The 24,075-nt window shown below is 37.8% G+C and overlaps 1 protein-coding gene across 6 annotated transcripts in view; it reads left to right on the top strand.

The window, feature by feature from the left end:
• Positions 1–911: 911 nt before the first annotated feature.
• LOC127427065 (uncharacterized) overlaps positions 912–24,075 on the top strand; it is a 67,611-nt gene continuing 44,447 nt past the window's right edge. Inside the window, exons 1-18 of one of the 6 annotated variants that reach the window (XM_051674396.1) lie at positions 1,028–1,055; positions 1,608–1,728; positions 6,128–6,380; positions 9,101–9,346; positions 9,737–10,456; positions 10,544–10,971; positions 11,054–11,182; positions 11,388–11,585; positions 11,720–11,860; positions 13,504–13,764; positions 15,713–15,896; positions 16,416–16,582; positions 16,674–16,802; positions 17,070–17,245; positions 19,142–19,311; positions 21,572–21,796; positions 22,252–22,358; positions 23,757–23,957. In XM_051674396.1, coding sequence (XP_051530356.1) covers positions 6,230–6,380; positions 9,101–9,346; positions 9,737–10,456; positions 10,544–10,971; positions 11,054–11,182; positions 11,388–11,585; positions 11,720–11,860; positions 13,504–13,764; positions 15,713–15,896; positions 16,416–16,582; positions 16,674–16,802; positions 17,070–17,245; positions 19,142–19,311; positions 21,572–21,796; positions 22,252–22,358; positions 23,757–23,957 — 3,633 coding nt within the window. In that variant the 5' untranslated portion in view covers positions 1,028–1,055; positions 1,608–1,728; positions 6,128–6,229. Of the gene's footprint in view, positions 1,056–1,607; positions 1,729–6,127; positions 6,381–8,428; positions 8,553–9,100; positions 9,347–9,736; positions 10,457–10,543; positions 10,972–11,053; positions 11,183–11,387; positions 11,586–11,719; positions 11,861–12,116; positions 12,257–13,503; positions 13,765–15,712; positions 15,897–16,415; positions 16,583–16,673; positions 16,803–17,069; positions 17,246–19,141; positions 19,312–21,571; positions 21,797–22,251; positions 22,359–23,756; positions 23,958–24,075 lie in introns of those variants that run through there. The other 5 variants (XM_051674397.1, XM_051674398.1, XM_051674399.1 and 2 more) reach the window with 5 other exon arrangements.

The following is a 24,075-nucleotide window of genomic DNA, read 5'->3' as shown; positions in this document are numbered from 1 at the left end:
ATATTCTAATTATATGACCAGCACCTGTATGTGTGAGTTCGACTCTCTGATACTGATTGAGTGAAACTTATTACAATAACATTTCTTTTTCAAAAGTTTATTGCACAATATGTCAAAGCATACATATTTTGTGAAGAAAAAAAATTATACAAAACATAGTGTTGTTTTAGAATAAATTATATATTGTGTTTGGTATTTAAAATAATTTTAAAACAGTAAAAAGGCCAACTTACATATTCTGCAAATATTCAGATCTATGTATTCCAGGATATTGTAGACAACCATGAAAAATACAGTATATTACAAATACAGTGCAGTAAATGGATTTCAATGCATTGTGTCATTGTAGCTGCTTTTGACTCGAGTCTTCTCATTGCATTTACACGCCTGTGACAAGCAGATGTCCTCAGCGTGCGGTTTTCCGAGCGCTTCGAAACAGTGAATAATTTCCCGAAGCAATTGGTTCAATTGACTAAGTTTCAGAAAGCTTCGATTCTGCCATCACTAGTTTTTACCATAGGAGAGAGCGAAACGGCTAACTAGCATGTCACGTCAGTAAATCCCTGATTGCGGATACCATACAAAGGAGAGCCGTAAAAGGAAACCTTCTTGTCGCAAAACTGTCCATGTCTTCTCTTATAAAAGAGCTATTTTTATTGTAGCAAACTCCAGATATAGTTCACTCCAACAGGATTGTTTAGTGTAAAACATTTTGAGAATGGACAGGCGGTCAGTTCATTAAGTGATGAGCTGTTTCCTCAACAAAAGCAGTTTATTCAAGCATCTCCTTCATAGACATCCATTCAAAAAGAACGGCCTGTGGTCTCCGCGCCAGTGTACAGCTGCGTTATGCTTTGTTTTGTTAACCTTGCAGGCTAGTTAGAGAGGTTCTGTCTCTGGTGCATGTTTCTGCGGCTATCTTCCAGAACGCTAGGAGGCAGCGAAGATCTTCTTCTGGATAACCCAAACGGCATGAAATCAACGAAGAACCGCGTTAGAAACAACTCGCGCTATCCGACGAGCAGAAGTGAGAGAGTGATCGACACTTCAAACTGGTTAGCGCTCAAATAACAAAATACAGGATTTGTGAAGAGCTGGGCATAGCTTTCGCCACTAGTGCGCGTAACTTGCTTTATAACAAGCATAATACACGTTATAACAATTTCAGTGAACAAGCTGAACATTTCTTGAGGTGTTTACTTTAGCTGCAAAACATCTTCATCAAGACGTTGTATTTTATCTTACATCCATACGTTTCCGACAGCATTAATACTAATTATCAACCATTTAAAAGCCACAACTTACAAAAGAGACATATCAGTATTTGAAATAGTTCTTAATGCATTTCTGATCCATAAGATCAATAATATAAGACACTTGTTTTAGATATTCAAATCATAACGGTGTCACCTGGTCAACGATGTGTTTCATTCCTAAAATAATTATTCCTAGTTGGTTTTTATTTTAAAGATGGGATGCGGCTTTTATGGGAAAACTGAATTATTCTTAGACAGATTAATGAATACAAAATGTAAAAAAAAATAAAAAAAAGTTTGTTTGGACTTATAGTCAGGTATCTACCACGACAATATTTCTTATGTTTTTAGAAGACAATGGCAAACAGACGCGGATGGACTAGTAGCCACCAGAGAGGTCAAAGGTTCTTCTTTAGGACTTTTCTCCCCAGGAATGATGGAGAAGAGCCCTCAACATCAGGAGCAGATCAAAGTATTGTACCTTTCATTTCTCCTTGATGGCCTTTGCTTTGTTACACTTCACTTTATAGGCTGGTTAACTTAAATCTTAATTAAAGTGATAGTTCACTCAAAAGTGAAAATTATCTCATCATTTTCTCACCCTCATGCCATCCCAGATGTGTATGACTTTCTTTCTTCTGCAGATCACAAATGAAGATTTTTAGAAGAATATCTCAGCTCTGTAGATCCATACAATGCAAGTGAATGGTGGCCAGAACTCAGAAGGTCCAAAAAGCAGATGAATGCAGCATAAAAGCAATCCATACGACTCCAGTGGTTAAATCCATGTCTTCAGAAGCAGGGACTAAAAACAGTTCAAGGAACGAATAACAAAAACAAACTTTCTTTTTTTTTTGTGCAGAATATAACCGAAAACGGGAACAAAGCAATTTTTTAATTGTTCTGAAGTGAAAACATTATTTTTAAACACTGGCAACTGGTAATAACTGGTTAATTTTTTGAATGAAGACCTCTTTAACAGCTGTGTATAATTACTACATATACATGCACGGCTAATTCAGATACAAGGAAAACATTATTAGAGGTAAAAAAGTAAATTTCTCAGTTGTTTCCAATAGGGTTGAAATGATTAGTCGACGTTATCGACAACGTCAACAAAAAAAAATGTCTAAAAAAAATGTTCCTTGTCGAATAGTCGTTTGATCTCATTTAAGGTAACATGAGATCACAGCCCAGATGCACTCCAAACTTTTAAAACAGCTTCAGGTGATGTAGATCGCAAAGTATGAGGGAATTATAAAAAAATACAAAATATGTAAATACAGAAGCACTCTCGTTGTGGAATAAGTGGAGCTGGAGCTGCCGCTCCGCTGAAGCAAAACTTACGTGTCGAACGTCTTTAAAGGAAACTCCCTGGCGTTACATCTTTAATGCAGTTATATTTAATGCGTTATAGCTTTATTAAAGTTCAAATAATTCGGAATGTATATAACTACAGACTCCGAAACTGACAATTCTCTGTGAGGTCAGCATCTCTTCTATGACTTGCGCGAATGTCACGATCTTGGGGGGGTGGGGGGATTGAAACTGCACCCGGCTGAGGCACACTCTGTCGCAGGGACACTCATCCCTTGAGCGTATGCTTAGTGCAGCTAGATTATAATGTGATGGCTCGCGACTTATTGAATCATAATATACAGTTGTGCTCAAAAGTTTGCATACCCTGGCAGAAATTGTAAATTTTTTTGCATTGATTTAGAAAATATGACAGAGAATCATAATGATAACAGAAATCACCCAAATGGCCCTGATCAAAAGTTTACATACCCTTGAATGTTTGGCCTTGTTACAGACACACAAGGTGACACACACAGGTTTAAATGGCAATTAAAGTTTAATTTCCCACACCTGTGGCTTTTTAAATTGCAATTAGTGTCTGTGTATAAATAGTCAATGAGTTTGTCAGCTCTCACGTGGATGCACTGAGCAGGCTAGATACTGAGCCATGGGGAGCAGAAAACAACTGTCAAAAGACCTGTGTAACAAGGTAATGGAACTTTATAAAGATGGAAAAGGATATAAAAAGATATCCAAAGCCTTGAAAATGCCAGTCAGTACTGTTCAATCACTTATTAAGAAGTGGAAAATTCGGGGATCTCTTGATACCAAGCCAAGGTCAGGTAGACCAAAAAAGATTTCAGCCACAACTGCCAGAAGAATTGTTCGGGATACAAAGAAAAACCCACAGGTAACCTCAGGCGAAATACAGGCTGCTCTGGAAAAAGACGGTGTGGTTGTTTCAAGGAGCACAATACGACGATACTTGAACAAAAATGAGCTGCATGGTTGAGTTGCCAGAAAGAAGCCTTTACTGCGCCAATGCCACAAAAAAGCCCAGTTACAATATGCCCGACAACACCTTGACACGCCTCACAGCTTCTGGCACACTGTCATTTGGAATGAAGAGACCAAAATAGAGCATTATGGTCACAACCATAAGCGCTATGTTTGGAGAGGGGTCAACAAGACCTATAGTGAAAAGAATACCATACCCACTGTGAAGCATGGTGGTGGCTCAATGATGTTTTGGGGGTGTGTGAGCTCTAAAGGCACGGGGAATCTTGTGAAAATTGATGGCAAGATGAATGCAGCATGTTATCAGAAAATACTGGCAGACAGTTTGCATTCTTCTGCACGAAAGCTGCTCATGGGACGCTCTTGGACTTTCCAGCACAACAGTGACCCTAAGGACAAGGCCAAGTTGACCCTCCAGTGGTTACAGCAGAAAAAGGTGAAGGTTCTGGAGTGGACATCACAGTCTCCTGACCTTAATATCATCGAGCCACTCTGGGGAGATCTCAAATGTGCGGTTCATGCAAGACGACCAAAGACTTTGCATGACCTGGAGACATTTTGCCAAGACGAATGGGCAGCTATACCATCTGCAAGAATTTGGGGCCTCATAGACAACTATTACAAAAGACTGCACGCTGTCACTGATGCTAAAGGGGGCAATACACAGTATTAAGAACTAAGGGTATGCAGACTTTTGAACAGGGGTCATTTCATTTTTTTCTTTGTTGCCATGTTTTGTTTTATGATTGTGCCATTCTGTTATAACCTACAGTTGAATATGAATCCCATAAGAAATAAAAGAAATGTGCTTTGCCTGCTCACTCATGTTTTCTTTAAAAATGGTACATATATTACCAATTCTCCAAGGGTATGCAAACTTTTGAGCACAACTGTATGTCACTGTGCATTTCTTATCGTGAAGACAATTGGCAATATGCAGCTTTATTAATAAGAGAGAGTTTGTTTTTTTGTGAGTTAAAGATGGATTGAAGTGAACAAAGGTGAGAGAGGGATGTCTGCCCCATTATACACTGCAACAAAATACGTTTTTGATTTGTTTTTGTTTTGGCTTGTTTTCCAATATAAATAAATAAAACTCCTTTAAAACAACATACATTTTCTTTAGCAGCTATATTGCAGGAGAACATATTGTTATCTGAAAATGTTGAATATAATAAAAATACAAATATTTGCATTCACCTGAGAAGCAGCATATAAGACATTTAGACTTGCTTTTAGAGAATAGATCTTGAATATAAGTATATTTTGTCTTTACTTCATTCAAGTATAACCAAAAGAAAAAATACACTTCTATACAAAATACATTTATATTTAAGATACATTCTCTTAAAGCAAGTTTAAATATCTCATATGTTGCTTCTAAAGTAAATGTATCTTGTTTTAAGGATTTTTAGATGATTTTAAATGGAAAACAAGATAAAAACACTTGATAACAATAGGATTTTTTGCAGTGAATTTCTTTACTGAATTAAACGTAAAAGGATTTTTCCCCCTTTAATTCAGTGAATGTCATTTAGAGGTATTTTTAAAAGATGATTTTGTCCTCTTTATTGTTAGTAAGCACATTTAATACTGTTACAGTGAGGGAGGTCACAGGAGCAGGATCTAAGTGCAGCAACTTTAATGATGAATAAATAAAACAAAATACAAGACTGGATAAACATGGAACGAACAAAACATAAACAAACAGGCAAGAACTCAGAGCACAGACTGGATCAACTCACAAGGTCTAAGCAAACAACAGGGCATTAAATACACACTGACTGACTAATGAGGGAATGGAACACAGGTGAGAACAACTGGGAACAGCTGGAAGTGATCAGAGCAGGGGATTATGGGAAGTGTAGTCCGGGGGGAACAGATGACAGAGGCAAAACACAGGGCAGACAACAGTGAATCTTAACATAAATATTTAAGTCCTTTTTTAATATCAATCTCTACCTTTTACCAGCCCTGACCAGTAGGAGGCTGAATGTGAAAATGAAAGTCACTTCCACACCAGAATGTGGAAATTAACGTGAAAGTGTAGATTTACAATAAAAAAGAACTAAAATATTGATCTGTTTCTTACCCACACCTATTATATTGCTTCAGAAGATATGGATTCATCTGGGATGGCATGAGAGTGAGTAAATAATGAGGGCATTTTCATTTTTTTAAATCCACATATGTGTCAGAATAAAATGTTGCTTGTTATTTTCTTTTAAAATTGAGAAATTATTGCAATTTTGCATTTCATTATGAATATTTACAATAGTTCTTGCATAGTAACCATAAAAATGGTGGTATTTGTTGTAAGACTGTAGTAACTACATGTAAATCAATGGGCTGTGATTTTAATGACTGGATCAGTCTGAAGTCACTTAGAAGGTTCTACAGCTGCCGTAGTTGTAGAAGAGAAAATGTCCATAGTTGCTGCAGTTTTACAATTGTAAAACCACCATACAAGTTGAAATAACTGGTCTGATCCTGTCTTTTCAAAGAAAATTCTCAAGTAAAATTTAGGAATTGATAATCAAATCTTGCTTTATCAGGCACCTCACTGCAAAAATTAAAAGAGGAGGTTGTCAACCTGATACAGACATTCCCAGAGGGTGTAGAGGTTTCCAGTTTAACCTATATGTACAGGAGAGTCTATGGCAAGAGGTCGGACCCTTGAGCAGTTATGGTTTGGCAGGCCTTCAGGAGCTGTTAGAGGAGCTCGCCAATTGCGAGTGGAAAGGATTTACAATAAAAGCATGATAAAATCAGTAAACCCAGTTCCACTGCAGTTTCTCATGGATCAAGGTATGAACTGAAAACCTTCATTGTTTCATGTTGTTTTAGTGACTTGCTAACAAAGTCGCTACATACTAAAGCAACACTATTCTACAACATTTAGTCACAAATTGATTTTATTACATTCTATCCATTTAAATTTGTAAAATGGAAGTTTACTTAATCCATTTGAGTTGGGACTACATGAATACAATTTGTGGTGTTAATGTAGCATTGATGGAACTGGGCAGTGTATTATAATTTCCCAGCATGCTTTGCATGGGACTGGACAGGAAGAAAAAGTGTTGAAATTAAGTGTAATTTTATGCATTTTTGAGCAAGATGAGAATAGGTTCATGTTTGATGTTCTGTTTTATTGGTATTTAAAAAGAGTGTTTGTTATGCTGTAATTTTGGAGGGCACCATTGTGGTGAAGCATGACACTTGTGCTTAGGTTGAGGATACATTTTTGTTTTCAAGTGACAATTTATTTGAGTGCTTCTAAGCTCTATAAGCACTATGACAGTACAACAGTTTCACTGTCCTAACACTTGCTCACCTGGCATATAATAATGATTAATAAAATAAATTAAGTTGGTCCAACATAGTTTTTTTTTAAATAAACCTTAGTAAATGAATTTGATTTAAAGCTATTATAGTACATCAATATGACCTAATCCAGCTTAATTATGTTGGATCATTGAAATTGGCTTAATCTAAATGAAAGACATTACATTTCTTGAAGTAAGGGTATTGACTTATGATTTTTTTAAATGAAGATTGATGTGTTGGCCATGCTGACATTTGAACATTTTGAGATAATTGGCACTGGCCGAGATAATATGCCTACTTGTCTGATTACCACTAATAGTAGTGTTAGTTCCCCCTTGTGTTCATTTCAAAATCTAACATGCATCTCAGTTCATCAGGCATATTTACTGTTTTCAAATATTTTTCATGGATTTTAAATTTCTGTTTGATTGAATGTTGAGTAAACAAAAAAATTTGTAAAATAAATAATACTAATTTCTTGAATTGTGTGTTCATCTTACTTGCCATTATATATATATATATATATATATATATATATATATATATATATATATATATATATATATACAGTATATAAATATATAAAAACCATTAATATTTTTACATTGTGACATTATTGACACTTAAGCATACTTTCCCCCAGTTGTCATTATTACTCTGATTACTATAACACAGACATTACTGTACTACAGTAAAATATGCTCTTCTACTATGAACATTTTCACATTGTGTTAATGAGAATATCATAATGACCATCTTTTTACACTGCGGTAATGAGATTTGGGGAGTAAAATGCACTTGACTGGCATGAAAATAATGTCCGAATTTAAAATAAAGGCCCAAACAAATTGGTTAATTTTCTATATGCAAATATAATTTCAATTTTGGAGTGAAACAGGACCAGGATATTTTCTTGATGGGTTTTGTGAGAATCGCCCAACTGTAAGTTGCTTTGAATAGATGTATTACTCTAAATGACATATTTATTTGGAAAAGAATTTGCCATTGTCTTGTCAACAGTTGCATAATGAGCAGAATAAGTACAGGTTGTTCTTCTCATTGACAGTTTGTCAGCCAGTTGTGTTCAGCTTGAAACAGCATAATTTCCTTTATTGTTATTATACAACCTTAGTGTTAGAGATTCACTAGGCAAGCCAGTTTAAGGATCATGTTTCAGGAAATGTAAGCATGACAACACAGGCTCTAGCTGGCAACTAAACGTATTCTGAGCCACATGACTGCCCAGAGAACAAGAGTATTAGATCAGCTGTGAGAGTGAGCAGGAAAACGAAACCTAATGGTGTCGCTCAGGTCACTCCATAAACACATTATATGCTCACTGTGATATTATGGTTGTTATGTCCTGATACAGCCTGACAGCATTATAAGTTTTTTTTTTAACATGGTCTGTTTAAACAGGTAGGAGTATGATTTAAACAGGTCTTTATTGAGATAGCTCGAGAATTTGTTGTTTTCAAGAAATGAGAGTTAACAATTATCTGCGTGGCTCAACCTTCTTGTTTCAGTTTCCTTTCTCATGGTGCACTGCATGTTTATTGGTTTATGATGAAGGGAGGAGACTAGTTTTAAACCACACACAGTCATATCTGTCATTACTTTTGGATGGTTTTCCTTGAGTGCATACACTGGGTGAGACCTACTGTATATTTTTTTGTAACAATACGTTTCAGTTGTATTTTAGTCTGTTCATAGAAAGCCCATACTGTGTTCTTAATACATTTAAAATGGTTTATTTATTTGGTAAAAATTTACATTATAGTGTTCATGTTGCAGTGTAAGTAATGAGTAATACTAATAAACAAAATGTACTTCATGTAATTATTTTGTGAAACAGCTTGTAAACACATTGCTAATGTATTATGAAATTAGTTTAATATGCTTAAGATTGACACTTATATATGCTGCATTTTCATTTATCATGTCTTCAAGTTTTATGTTGTTGGCTAGTGTGTTGAGAATTTATTTTCTTCAGTTAAAGAGAAGTTTGAATTTAATTTGCAATGCAGATTTATAATGATGTCGGTGATAATTTACCCATTGGGGAAAAAACAAATGATGAATTATTTTGTTTGATCACTTTTTAGGGTAGACTTTGTCGTGATAAATATTGTATCTTATTTTATAAAGAGAAATTAGGCCTAAAAAGTTATTAATTTTTGCTCTGTGTATGTTTTCAGGGATAAACATGGATGACAGTCCTAAGAAAGCAATTTTTAAGAAAGTTATCAAGATAGTGAAAAAGCACCCTAAAGGAGTTCCTCTTAATAAGTTAGCAGACATTTTTGCTCAGAGGTACAAACAGGACCTTTTCCCAACTGAGCTAGGGTTCCCCTCGATGAAAGCTTTTGTGGCCTCTCTTAGCAAAGACCTGAGGATTGAAGATGGCGTGATCTTTCACAGGACCCACAATGCACTTCTGACAGGTAACAATGTCACAGTATTTGTCACCTCTGGATCTGAATTTTACTTCTTGTGAGTCACTGGAAGAAATTATAGTTTAAACTATTTTGGAACTACTGGTAAGTTAACTTCTATTCAGTGAATGATGATTTCCCTAACAGATTAAATCTAGTGGAAGTTTCAATAGTGAATCACCAGTTACAATATAATTTTATCGAGGACATGGCTTAAGAACTGTCAGGGAAAATAGCTTCAAATGCATAACATTGTAGAAAATGGTCAAATCTTCTTCAGAAAAGCTGAGCCTGAAGCCTCTACATCTACAGGTAATGGTTTGTCAATGTATGAGGCTCACATTCAAAAAAATAAAATATCCACTCTGTTCCTCATTTATAATTGTATGCTTTTCTTAGCACCTGTGCACATAAGTGGAGTTTTTAAGGACGTTGTGGAGCTGGTTCAAGAACATCCAACGGGCATTCCTCTCAAGGAGTTGTCTATGTTCTTTAGTCAAAAGTACCGGAGGAACCTGACAGTGTCAGACCATGGTTTCCTATCAATCGCCTCCTTTGTTGATTCTCTGAAAGATGTGCTATTGGTGAAACATGAGAAAGTATTCCACAAGAAATACAGAGAAGTTTCTGCAAACCAACCAGCACCTGCAAATGCAGCAACAGTTAAGAATGAACCAACACCTGCAAATGCAATAACTGTTAAGAAAGAACCAACACCTGCAAATTCAACAACTGTTAAGAAAGAATCAACACCTGCAATATCAATAATTGTAAAGACAGAACCAACACCTGCGATTCCAAAAACAGTAAAGATAGAACCAATTCCTGCAATCCCAACCCTGCTAACAAACCCTCTAGTCTGTTTTGGAGCTGACTCTGCTCAAGAAGGTAGAGAAATGAAGCAAGAACAACTGCTGAAAAAAGTTAAAGAGGTTATTAGAGTGTATCCAGCTGCAAGCCATTCCATTAGTGAACTGCAGAATGGCTACTTCTTCTTATTTGGATCAGCGCTGCCATTGAAACTCTACATGTCATTGTATGACAACCATACAGCTAAACCTCTCCCTTCATCTGGTCCAATTTTAGATCAGGGAGAAGCAGGAAAAAAGTGTCTTGCTGGTAAGAAATACGAATGTTTCTTTTCAATAAATACACCACACTGTGTTCTCAAATGTTTAAAAGTACTTTGTTGACTTGCTCTTGTAGCGCCACCGCAGAATACTAAAGAGGAGCCAAAGATGGTGCAGCCCAAACCCATGCCCATTGGGGTTGATGAACAAGTAGTCTGGTCTAAGACAGGATCCCCTTTACTGCAGTTTCCAACTTTAACCGTCTCCCCGATGGCAACCCCTGGTAATCTGTTCACCAGGGACTTCCCTGCACTTGGTTCTAAACTGTCAAAAGATGAGGAGAAGAAGTTGAAGGAGGATAGGGGCCCAGTCTTTAATGACTCCTTCTATAGCCAGCTGAGGGAGGTACATGGTGCCAACATAAGGGCAGCAGAAGCCTTGCTGAATGATGAAGACACTGTTAAAAGACGGCGAAAAGCCGTGAGCCCAGATGATGTGAACAGTTTGGCAGAGGACGTCATGAGAGCTCTTTCTGCCGAGGGAGAGCATGTCACTAGCGAGAGGGTCTGTTTCTTGCAAAATAGCAAACTAAACCCATTTTTGACTCATATGATGTTAAAGCCATGGCATAATTTTTATATTCCAGGTGATGAGCAGAGTGTGCTCACTTTTACAAGTGTCCTCCATGCAAGATTTAAAGGTTGACCCTCGTTGGCATCTGCCTGCTGTGCAGGAACTTCAGCGTACCATTAAAGAGATCAACATGTTCATTGCAGTAAGAAGTGTTTAACAAAAGTCCTGGAGCAATTTCATGTACCGAATACATTGGCTGACAAGTTTTGTAATGTCTTTGATTCCAGCAAATGGTGGAGTCTTTTTTTTTTCTTCTAGTGACTCTTCTGAAGTCACGCTACATTTAGAAAAGCACCTCCACTAGTTGTAATTGTTTTCATGTGATGTTGTGTGTGTTTCTATGTCAGTCAGTGGAGGCAATATCTTCAGTGTGCACACTCTACGAACTTGGACAGGCAATGGCCAACCTGAAGAACAAGAAGCGCTTTGAAGAGCTCCACTTGGGCCCTCTCTGCAAGATCCCTCTTATTCACCGCTTGTTCAAAATAGATGTGAATACTAAAGATGATGATGTGCATCAGATTGAAACTGTGGACATTCTTAGGGTGAGTCAGGCTGTGTGGCTGTCTACTTCATGACCCTGCAATGCAGTCGACACAAGGACACAACAATCTACTCACATTTCCTCAAATTTAGTTCTCACTCTTACCCATTGTGCACTATGTTATTCTCACTGTAGAGTCTCCGGATGTTCAGGAGAAAAAGCAGGACAACTAGAGTTGACCTTGCTGAATTCCTGAAGCACCTTGCAGACCAGTACAGCTGTGAGTCACCATATGAACTTGGCATCAGAATCCAAAGTCTTGGGCTGCCTATTTCGGTAAGATTCTCCTTTAGCTTTCCCATGTAGTGTTGATTGTTCAGTAGACAGAACATTGGAAATACATTTTTACATAAATTTTGCAGTTGACAAAAAACGATGGAAACACGGGTTGTGAAAATTAGACATGATCAAGGACCTTAATACGCTTTGAAAACGCTGTTCTCCTTTTCTGAGTCTCATCCTCAGATGGCACGTCCACGAATTGTCTGATGCATATTGCAAACAAAATTGGAAAATGCATACTTGAGTCAAGAAGTGCTAATCTGATTGACTGGTTTGATGGGACTTCTGTGAGTAAAAGCGCACATGACTTTTTATTAATCCACCTGGAAACAGAGTTGTGTTCACAAGGTTCCATTTTGATACATCACTGGATTTTCCAAAGTTTGCTAGGTTAGTGACATAATTTTTGGAGTTTTGCTTGAGGCATGTAGTAGGAAGTAGATATCCACAAGCAGAACTGCACATTCTGCTTTGTTTTCCACTATTTGTCCGTGTTTTCTGTGCAATTGCTCGTTGAGCTTGTGTGGCATTATATAAATTTCATTTTTTCCCCCGCTGGTCTTGTATTCTGGTATGATATATCGCCGATAACCTTGCACCTAAACACCACATAATGACTAAACCGTCTGTGATTGATCACTGTACATCTTCCACTGGCTCTTCCTGTCTGAGTGGCTGGTTCTTGGCCAATTTGTCCACAAGTTAAGCTCAATCAACAGTATTTGTGGCATAATATTGATTACCACAAAAATGTATTTCGACCCGTCCCTCCTTTTCTCTAAAAAAAAGCAAAAATCTAGGTTACAGTGAGGCGCTTACAATGGAAGTGAATGGGGGCCAGTTTCTGAACATTAAAATACTCACTTTTTCAAAAGTATAGCCACAAGACATAAACAATATGTGTGTAAACATGATTTTAGTGTGATAAAATCACTTCCTAACCTTTTCAGTGTAAAGTTATAGCCATTTTTACTTCATTGCCATGATGATATAATGTCAACAAACCCTAAAACGACTGTAAAATTACAATTTAAACAACTTTACAGCTCAAATAATACATGAGATTTAACATAAAAATTAACCTAAGTGCTTTTATAAAATTTTAAGCTTAAAATGTCTGCCTTTTAACCCTCCAAAAATTGGCCCCATTCACTTCCATTGTAAGTGCCTCACGGTAACCTCGATTTTTGCTTTTTATAAAGAAAAGGTGGGACGATTCGAAATTATCTGATGTGGCAATCAACATTTTGCCACAAATGCTGTCGATTGAGCTTAACATGTATTGAACCCGTATTATTGCTTTAAGCTGCAATACAGTCCAGACCTTTGCCATTTTAGTCTGACTCCACAAAACTTTACGTTTCCTATCATCATCATTTTCCAAAGTATGTTGTACTTGAGAGCGTATTTGAAAGTCTCTGTTTCCTGTGGAGGAAAGGCCTTCCAGTATGGATGAGAGGCCAATGTGGCCAAATCAATGCATTTTCAACAGAAAATGTATTAGTGTGGACGTGGCCTAAGACTATCCTTCACATCCTTGTTTTTGTCAAATTAAATATACTGTCCACTCTAACTAAGGTCTGTTAAAAAAAAGGCTATATTATATGAATGTCTGCATTTCCATGCTGTGTTGTTAGACATTGAATAAGGCATCAGCTGCTGAGCATTGCTACATGGACAGGGCCAAAGAAGCCATTCAGAAGGAGATTCTGGAGGAGGTGGATGCCAGAATGTTTAAGATCAAGAAGAACTTGCTAGAACCAGCCCAAGGACCTGTGATCTACTCCCAGACAGGATGCTCTGGGCTCAGGAAAAAATACGCAAATATGACCGCTTCTGATGCAGTCCTGGAAATCTTCATAAATTCTGATGGTATCTTTAGTAAAAGTATGACTAAGGTGAGCAACTTTTTACTTTACGTTTGTGCTGTGGACATGATACATCAAATTTTGTGGCTTATTAAAGGAATAGTTCACCCAAAAATGAAAATGTGCTGATAATTTACTCACCCTCAGGCCATCCAAGATGTATCTGAGTTTCTTTCTTCATCAAAACAGAATTTAAGACTTTTAGGATTTTTTTTGACGGTCCAAAATGCATATTTGGGGGTGCATCAAAATAATCCACGCGACTCCAGTCGACAAATAAAGGTCTTCTGAACCCAAACGATTGATTATTTTGAGAAACAAAACAATACTTATATACTTTTTAACTACAAATGTTCACTTCCGTACATCTCTGTGACATGCGCTCATGAGCAGGATGACGTAAGCTCGTTGGTTAGGTCACGTGTCACGTGGAGGAGGAGTCAGGAAGCGCGTCATTGTTTACAATTTTTTTTATTTTTATTATTATTATTATTTGTAGATGTTTTTTATTTTATTTTATATTGTTTTGAAATAGTTTTGGACTGTTTTGGTTTGTGAATAGCACAAGTTTCTCTTGTAAACAATGACTCGCTTCCTGACTCCTCCTCCACGTGACGCGTGACCATACCAACGAGCTTACGTCATCCTGCTCACGAGCGCAAGTCACAGAGATGTACGGAAGTGAACATTTTTAGTTAAAAAGTATATAAGTATTGTTTTGTTTCTAAAAATAATCAATCATTTGCGTTCAGAAGAACTTTATTTGTCGACTGGAGTCATGTGGATTATTTTGATGCACCCTAAATATGCATTTTGGACCATCAAAAAATGGAGTACATTTACTTGCATTGTTTAGAGGAGGAGGCCTGAAATGAAATCCTAAAAGTCTTAAATTCTGTTTTGATGAAGAAAGAAACTCAGATACATCTTGGATGGCCTGAGGGTGAGTAAATTATCAGCAAATTTTCATTTTTGGGTGAACTATTCCTTTAAGAAGAGTATTATTTCATGTCAAATTCTTGGTAATTCCAGCGGTAATTATTTTCAGCTACTGTATATTGATGTAAGGGGGTGGCAGGCAGGCAGGAGAACGAGAAGGATCTGAATGTACTGGCTGCTCTCTTTGTTAATATGATGTTACACTCATCATCTGCTTATCCCATCCAGAATTGTCATGTACCATTGCTACTTGCGTCATCACTCTTAAGTGCTTTTTTCTTCCAGTCACTGTTTGGACTGACCTTTCCCACTTCATTCACTTTTTAGGAATTAAAATGTGATTGTCACAGAAATGTACCACCAGAAATAACCCAAAGTTTTAATGCCATGTCTCCTCTGATTTGATGAATTGATTTTTAATGAGAGCATGGAATGAATACCATCTTCAAATTGATTGCTTTTAACAGTTATGTCATAAAGGGCTGTTCACACAGGACCCTGCTCTAGTTTTTAAAAACAGATAGATGGAGAGCACTGGAATTGAACAGAAGGCATGTTTATAGGCGTATTAACTAGAGGTAGACCGATATATCGGTGTTACCGATTAATCGGTGCTGATAGTTGCTTTTTGGAACTATCAGTTATCGGCAAAATCAATGCAGATAGTTGCCGATAGTTTTTTTTAATTATACCAACATGTTCTTCTTTGGCCGGCACTAGAGGGTTTTACAGAACTTGTTGGTTCTACAGTATAACAGTGGCCTCTAGAGTTGATATATTGGGATTTTGGTTGAACAATATCTGGATTTTATTCATTTTGGACTCTTGAAGCCTCTATGTGTCCATCAAAGTAAGGAAAGACTTCGAAAATGTTTTAGCATTCTTTATATTGATTTTCTATTGACTATCAGCCGATTAATTGGTTATCTGCCTTTCCCACCACCTTATTTATCGGTATCGGCAAACTCCACTATCGGTCAATCTCTAATATAATCTTTCCTATTCCTGTTGCTAATATAAACACTTTTTTTGTCCACAGACGGTTCAGACATTCCTATATTGTATAGAAAAAGACAGGCTGGCTAGAGCTTTATTCCAGCTTGCCATATGCTGTGGCTCCTTGGAAGCTCCCCAGGACCTGGTAGCTAAAGAAAAACCTCAGAAAACAGTAGAGGCAAAGCAAGCTGCGGAAGCGGGAATCACAGAGACACTCCCCACTGAAGGTGACAACTTTGACAGTTATCTGATTCTGTTTTTTAGTTTTCCATCTCTTCAAATCTGAAGGCCTATTCACAGCAAGTGTGACGTGACAAAGCGTTTTGATTCGATTCACAAGCGATTTTATCACACAAAAACTAGCAGGATGAATGTTTGAAATGCTGATTTCAGATATCTGACCAGAAAGCTTAAATATCTTTTGGTTGGTGACTATTTTTTGTTAAGTGTATAAAACAAGCTTTCCTGTAGGACACATTTTTGCTCTCGCAATTATTTCGCCAGAGGCTGACAAAAGTGCATGTCACACTTTGTGTGATTCACTATTCATTATTTTAGCTATATATTATTTTCCTCTTGGGTTTTTCATTTATTTACCAGAGGATGGTTGTGTGCATAATCAATAGCTGTGTTTATTTTCATCACATTTTCAAGCTTCTTGATATACTTTAATTCCTACTGTGTAAAATCTTGCCTCTGAGGTTAAGTTCTAAAAGCTTATTATCTTGTGGTCCTTTTTTGTGCAGCTGAGGTCAAGAGCTACTTTCAGGAGTGTGTCTCTAACTTTAAGACCACACCTACTCTGGCCTATCTTTGCATGCTGGAAAAGAAGATCGCAGAGCACTTCAGGTTCAAAGACTTCAGTCAGCTACGACAAGGAACTTTCTTTGATTTCATTGTCAAAAACAAAAAGGTGTTTGCTCCTACTCACCTCTCATTTTCACCAACATCAGGTTTCTCTTGACTTGTCTGTCGTAACATATCTGGTCTTACTCTTTCTGCAGGTCCTCCAGGAGGCAGCAGGGGGTGCTATCTCATTTGACACCCAGGACACCGGAATGTATGGCTTCAGACCTTGCAGACAGGATGTGTTTGAATTCATTAAACAGTGTGGGGAGGGAGAAGTCAGCAGAGTGAGTTTATGATGTCAGCTTGTCTGTGCATGTTATGTGTCAAAGTGTCTTTGCACACTAAGACAAATCACGACTCTGGTTAATATTGTTCATGACACATAAAGGACTATATGCCCACCTCCTGTTTACAGAAACTTTGATCATGTACAGAGTAACAAACAAGTGTGCTTATCTTAAATAGACTAATTGCTACAAAAATGCAAGTACAATAGATGCAGGAATTGGCTTCACAAAGATTTCTTTCTTTCGTTCTTGTTCTTGGATTAGCTGCCGTTCATTGAAGCTGCTCTGAGAAATCATTACAGGATAAGAGACAGCCGAGAGCTTGGTCATGGTCCCCTCACATTTCTTGTGAATTGCACCCAGCGCCAAAAAGAACTTTGCGGGGATGCTGTCACCAGTGTTGTACGCTATGAGTGTCCTCTGCTCCCTATAAATTCAGGGTGAGGCAATCTCTACTTTTCATCAAGTACCCATTACTCTCACTACAAACTTGAAACAGGGTTCCCATGGTCATGAAAAACCTGGAGATAACCTTGAAGGAATTTTTGTTTTTTGTTGGTTTTCCAGTTGAGGTTGATCAAGTGTATTTTGCCGATACAGATAACTAAGGTGGTGAAAAAGGCAGATTACTGATTAATCGACCGATAGTTTTTAAAATCGATTTAAAGAATGCTAAAATTTCTTTTTTGGCTCTGTCCCAAATGACACCCTCCACACTTGCTGTCTTCTCTGAGTGCAGACTTTAGTGACGTAAGCAAGTGCAGATAGATGGGGTGCTAGTCAGCAAGTCCATGAAGGTTCATGAGTGATAAAAGTATGCATTTGAGACAGACTTGAAGACTTCAATAAGAGGACGCATATTTTAAATTATGTTTTTCGTATACATGCAGTTTTACAAATTATTATTTGAAAAAGTCATGACATAGATAGGGTAAAGGAACACACTTCAAACTCACTTTTGAATATTTGTTTTCATTAAATAATTTCAAGCAACACACTGACAATAAAGAATTTGACAATTTAATCAAGAACCTCTGAAAAACAAAGCACACATATAACAGCAAAAAAATTAAATAAAATAAAACATTGCTTTAAATATTAAATAAATCAAATCAAATAAATTTGATTCAGACACATGGATGGTTACAGACAGGTGCTTAGAACACAGTCAAATGTATAGAAAGAACATACCACCAAAAACATTATAAAATACACACAGCCTCACTTCAACAGGTGTTAATATTACTGGTAGACCGAATTTTGCTATATAAATATATGATAAGCAATCTTACAAGCTAAAATATTGTCTCCTATCTTGATATTTTAGAGACTCACAGTAATTCTAAAATCCTCTTTGAAACAACAATAGCACAGGTTTAAAGTTAGGTTACTTTTATGAACGTAAAACTTCCTCAAGAAAAACGATTCAAGAAAAACTGAATAGGAGTAATTCCATATCTCTGGAAAACTAAATAAAATAAGTCTCAACCATAGGGTGCATTGAGGGTGCAAAGGGCATGCACCCTACGGTCTCGTGGACTTTGCGGGAGCGCGCAAATGAATGTCACGAGACCGCAAGTCCACATGAATTGTGCCATTTGGGACAGGGCCAGTCTATGACAGGCACAGACACAGAGATCCCATTTACACCTGGTATTAAGATGCATTTCGGGTGATCCGATCATAAGTGGTCAGCCTTAAATACAGGTCTAAATGGGGTCTAAAACATTTTGTGATCGGATCACAAAAACCACATTCGAAGGTAGTCAAAAACACATGTGTCCTGAATGGGAATTTACATCAATTTAAAACACTTGATTATGTAATCAAAATAACAAATTATGCATTGAAGTGAGGATTAAAATATGGATGAATATTGTCAATGATGAAAGATTTAGATACAGCAAATCCCCACGAGATGTAAGTGATTGTTTTTATTTCACTTCTAGAGGCCGCTGTTATAGAACCAAGCTGTTCTAACAGTAGACTCCTTCAGCGCTGGCAACAGATGAACACGGAAGAAATAATAATTAAAAAAATATCTATTGGCAACAATCGACATTGTTTTTTGACGATAACCAATAGTTCTGAAAAGCAACTATCAGCAAAGATTAATCGGTAAAACCTATTTAACGGTCTTCAATTTTCCAGACCTACTGTAGCTAAGTCATGGAATTTTTTAAGTGAATATATATTTTTCTAGTTTTTCATTGGAAATTCATTGGTCAAAAAGTGTGGGAACCCTGTTGAAACCTATGTCCTGTAAATTTGATTTGATTGTTAAAATGCTGGTTGATTGATCCTGGATACAAGCATGTGTGTTTGTGTGATCTCAGCGAATGTGTGGCAGATACAGTGGGTTTGCTGGGAGAGGTGAGCCATGATCAAGCACTGGCGAGTCTGCTGTCTGCCCCTTTGCTGCAGGAACTGGGGGAGTGGAGTCAGTGGGAGCTGGTGTTTCAGCCCAACCACGGCCCTCTCAAAGACTTCATCGATAAGTACTGTGGTAGGTCATCGGCAGAAACATTAAAAGCACTTAAAAGGATCTTAAAGTAATTTTCTCACCCGCATGTCATTCCAAACCTGTATAACTTTTTCTCTTGCTCTTTTGCATACACCAAAAGCATACAGCAACCATGGACAGTCAAACACCAAAAAGGACAAAAGAATGCATTATAAAAACACAATAAAAGTAGTTCATATGATTTTCCCACTATATGATAGCTCTTTGTGATGAACAGACTGAAAGTCACTATTCACTGATAAGGTTCTCTGCAGAAGCTCTCAAATCTCAATAAAATGATCTTTTTTTTCCCCCCTTTTTCACCCAATTTGGAATGCCCAATTCCCAGTGGGCTTTTAAGTCCTTGTGATTGCATAGTGATTTGCCTCAATCCGGGTGGCGGTGAATGAATCCCAGTTGCCTCCGCATCTGAGACCATCAACCCGCGCATCTTATCACGTGGCTTGTTGAGCGCGTTGCCACGGAGACATTGCGCGTGTGGAGGCTTCACACCATCCACCACGGCATCCATGCTCAACTCACCACGTGCCCTACTGAGAACGAACCACATTATAGTGACCACGAGGAGGTTACCCCATGTGACTCTACCCTCCCTAGCAACCGGGCCAATTTGGTTGCTTAGGAGACCTGGCTGGAGTTACTCAGCACGCCCTGGGATTTGAACTAGCGAACTAGCGAACTCCAGGGGTGGTAGCCAGCGTATTTTTACCACTGAGCTACCCAGGCCCCAAAATTTTCCTCGATCTTTTAACATTTAAGAAGTCATTGTGCTATCCACCTTTTTCCTGAACATGGAAGTGCACGATTCGACTGTTTCCAATATCCGGTCTCCAGTGTTTTCACTCGCATTGGTGTATATTCTTAGTGGGTAATGTAATGTTTAAGGTATTACATTTGTAAAAATTGTCATGTGGTTGTATAGTGCTGATACTTCATAAAGTCGAGATGACCGTTTTTTATTGACAGTGCCTCAACTGACATTATATGACCTGACATGAAGTGATGGTCCAAGGATAGTTACTGTTGTTATGTAATGACAGCCAACAACAACACTCAAGCAAGTTGAGCCTGAAATTCATTTTTACTCCAAGAAAACTTAAATGGTTGTTGTTCTCCATCTGGATCACTCATTTTAGTAGTTTTTGCATTGCGTCTCGAGACCAGAAACAGAAAACAGGCAATTAGAATCGTCATGGTGCTGCCCAGTGGTTGCTCAGGAAAACTGTGGATAAAAACATACAGTGTATTGTAAGTATCAGAATTCACTGCAAAAAGAGCATTTGTTGAAACCAAACTACCAAAATGACTCGTTTTCTACTTCCTCCACATTGTGATGTCACACTGGTAGACATTTGCATCTGACCGCATCCACAACAACACATCAAAGTTATACTATACCGTATCACTTCCATAGCCCTGCCTAGTAGCAGTGAGCAGTGAGATGGCAATGAGAGAGCAGGTCAGTCAAGAGCAGAGAGCCAATCATAACAGTGGGTGTTTGCTGTCAGGTCTTAAAGGAGAAGCTGCACCAAAAACAAAGAGTGTTTCTGACAGAGGGTCAGAATGAGGGTGGAAAATAATCATGCTTGACAAAGACTGTTTTTGTGCAAAAAACTTTACAAATAATATAAGTGAACCTCAAGGAACATATTAAAATAGTTTAAAAAAAAATGCATGTCATGACCTCTTTAAAGCATTCTGCCAGATTTTGCATCAGTGAAGAGAGAAACAATTGGTTCTCTCATGTCTGTCAACTGAACTCACTATGTTAATTTGAATATGCAGAACAATGGAAAGCTACGCTTGAGGACAAGAATTCATAGTAGATGACTTAAATACTTTCTGTTCCTCCCACATAGTTACAGAATAGCATGGCTTCAGAAGACTTATGGAATAAAGCACGCAAGTCATATTGATTACTTTTATGGTGTTTTTTTTTGTGTCCTTTTTGGAGCTTGACTGCCCCTGGTCACTGTATGCTTGGGTTAAATGCAAAAGAACAGAGTGAACATTCTTCCAAATTTGTCCTTTTTGGTTCCACTAAAAAAAGAAAGCCAGACAGCGTTGGAAATTGGTAGAAAATAGCATCTGAGATATCTAAGAGTTCACTAACTAGCTATTTTCAGTTAGCTATTATATTGGCTTTTCTCTTTGAGACATTTTCAAAGGGCTCTTTTGTTGTAAAGATTGAATGGTAAAATGTAATAGTCTGTGCATTGGATCTCATTGGATTTTTTTTCAGGTAAGACAGAACTGCTGGCCCTTGAGTTGTGTCCTGGTGTGCTACTGAGGGTTACTGCTGACACAGGGGACAAACACTTTTCAGAAGCAGCACAGACTCTTGACCCGGTCGGCACAGCCGGCCACTTGGTCTCCATTGTGGTGGCTTATGGGATACCTAACACCCCCACAGCGCTTCTGGCCAATCACATGGAGAGTGCACTGAATGTAGCAGTTGCACAGGAAGGTAGGATGTGCTCTTCTCACATCGCAAGTGTCACCACACTTCATCATGTATTCGCTACCTTTAATCACTGTCCTTTAAACCAAACTCTTGTAAACTGGTTTGTTTATCTGGCTTTAACTCACTGGCTTTCCTCCATCCATAAACACAGTTTACACAGGTGTCTGGTGATTAAAATACGTTAAAAGGATAGTCATCATTTGCTTACTGTCATTTTGTTCCAAACCTGTATGATGTCGAACACAAAAGGAAATGTTAGGCAGAATGACCATCCATGGTATGGAAAAGACATTCTGCCTAACATCTCCTTTTGTGTTCCACAGAAGAAAGGAAGATATATGGGTTTAGAATAACATGAGGGTGAGGATAAATGACAACAATTATTATTTTTATTTTTTTTGGTGCACTATCCATTTAATAATAGTAAATGTCTTGCTTGCATTCTTGGTTGGATACAGAAATAATGCCAGGGGGAGATGGCTACTCGTTCAGTGCTGTGGCTAGGTTTGTGCTTGAATGCATCACACGAATGCCTACAAGAATCTGCAAGGAACTCCTGCAGCAGGTAACAAGCAGTGCTGCTCATTTCCTTGATTGGAGAAGTGAAATAAATTAATCTGTCTTCAAATTTCCCTCATTCAATCTGAAAGCCACCAGCCTTTATCAGACCAACAGCTCATGTGGGAGATCAGTAGTTTTAGTCAAATGTTAATAGGCAAAGATAATTTCCCATCATGACTTGAAGGTTCAAGTAAACTTTAGCTGCTGGTGACAAATATGTTGAGACAAGATGATGTCTTGGCAGCAGGTGGGTGGGTAGCAAAGGCTCTCATAGGGGAAATAACCTTGCTATATCTAGGATGTTGTCATGGCAACCAGTGCCAAGTGTCATTTAGCAGGGCCACATTCTTCGGGGGGTTAGAAGATCACTCTTTTAGTCCCTAACAACTCCAGTGCTGTTTCGTCCTTCCTATAACAGTACGGCCAATTAGTCAGACAATTTTCAATATTATCGACATTGTCTGGTAACAGTGCCCTATAAACAGAAACATTATTGTAGTGAATTTTGAGTAAACGTTGTGTAAACATCTCATTTGCTGTTATTAAAGGGATAGTTCACCCAAAACTGCAAATTCTCTCATGATATACTCACCCTACTGGCATCCCAGATGTGTGACTTTGTTTCTTCAGCAGAACACAAATGAAGATTTTTAGAAGAATATCTCAGGTATGTATGTCAGTACAATGCAAGTGAATGGTGGCCAACATTGTGAAGCTCCAAAATCCACATAAAGGTAGCATAAAAGGAATCCATGTGACTCCAGTTGTTAAATCCATGTGTTCAGACATGAACACATGGTGTGGGTGAGAAACAGATCAATATTTAAGTCATTTTTTATCATAAATTCTCCCTGCCCAGTAGGGGGCGATATACACGAAGAATGTGAATCACCAAAAACAGAAGGAGAAAGGAAAAGTGAAGGGAAAAGGACATAAATATTGATCATATTGCTTCAGAAGATATGGATTTAACCACCAGAGTGGTCTGGATCACTTTTATGTTGCCCTTGTGTGGATTTTGGAGCTTCAAAATTTTGGCAACCATTCACTTGCAATGTATAGACCTACAGAGCTGAGATATTCTTCTAAAAATCTTCATTTGCACTGCATTCACTGTGTTCAGCAGATGAAAGAAGTCATACACATCTGGGATGGCATGAGTGTGAGTAAATGATGAGAGAATTTTCATTTTGGGTGAACTAACTCTTTAAATTATGTATATATATTAGTAATATATAGGCATGCTCTAGAGATGTCATCATCCGCATGGGTCATTAAAAAAAAAATATCGGTCGACCACTACCTATGAGTTCTTTATTTTGTCTGAACTCCGTACAGCTACATTTAGGTGTATTATATGTTTAGGTGTTTCTAATAATTTGATTCTGATAACATTTTGCAGGTGTTTTTGGAGCCTCTCTCTAAAGTGCTCGGTCAAGCCAAATCTAAAACCCTCCTCCTGGACGCCGCACGTTCAGACACACGTTACCTGAACAAACTCCATCAGATGGGCCTCCTGCTTGGTATAACCGAATGGAGAGCTGACTTTAACAACAAACTTGTTTTACCAGCTGTTCCTGAAGTGCCCTCACAGATAAACAAGGTTTGAATTCTAGTTGAAAACACCAATCAGCCACAACATTAAAACCACCTGCCTAATATTGTGTAGGTCCCCCTTGTGCCGCCAAAACAGCGCCAACCTGCATCTCAGAATAGCATTC

The sequence above is a fragment of the Myxocyprinus asiaticus genome, chromosome 36 (assembly GCF_019703515.2).
Source record: "Myxocyprinus asiaticus isolate MX2 ecotype Aquarium Trade chromosome 36, UBuf_Myxa_2, whole genome shotgun sequence".
Taxonomy (NCBI): Eukaryota; Metazoa; Chordata; class Actinopteri; order Cypriniformes; family Catostomidae; genus Myxocyprinus; species Myxocyprinus asiaticus.
The sequence above is the reverse complement of the archived record's forward strand: the minus strand, read 5'-3'. Positions and strand labels throughout refer to the sequence as shown.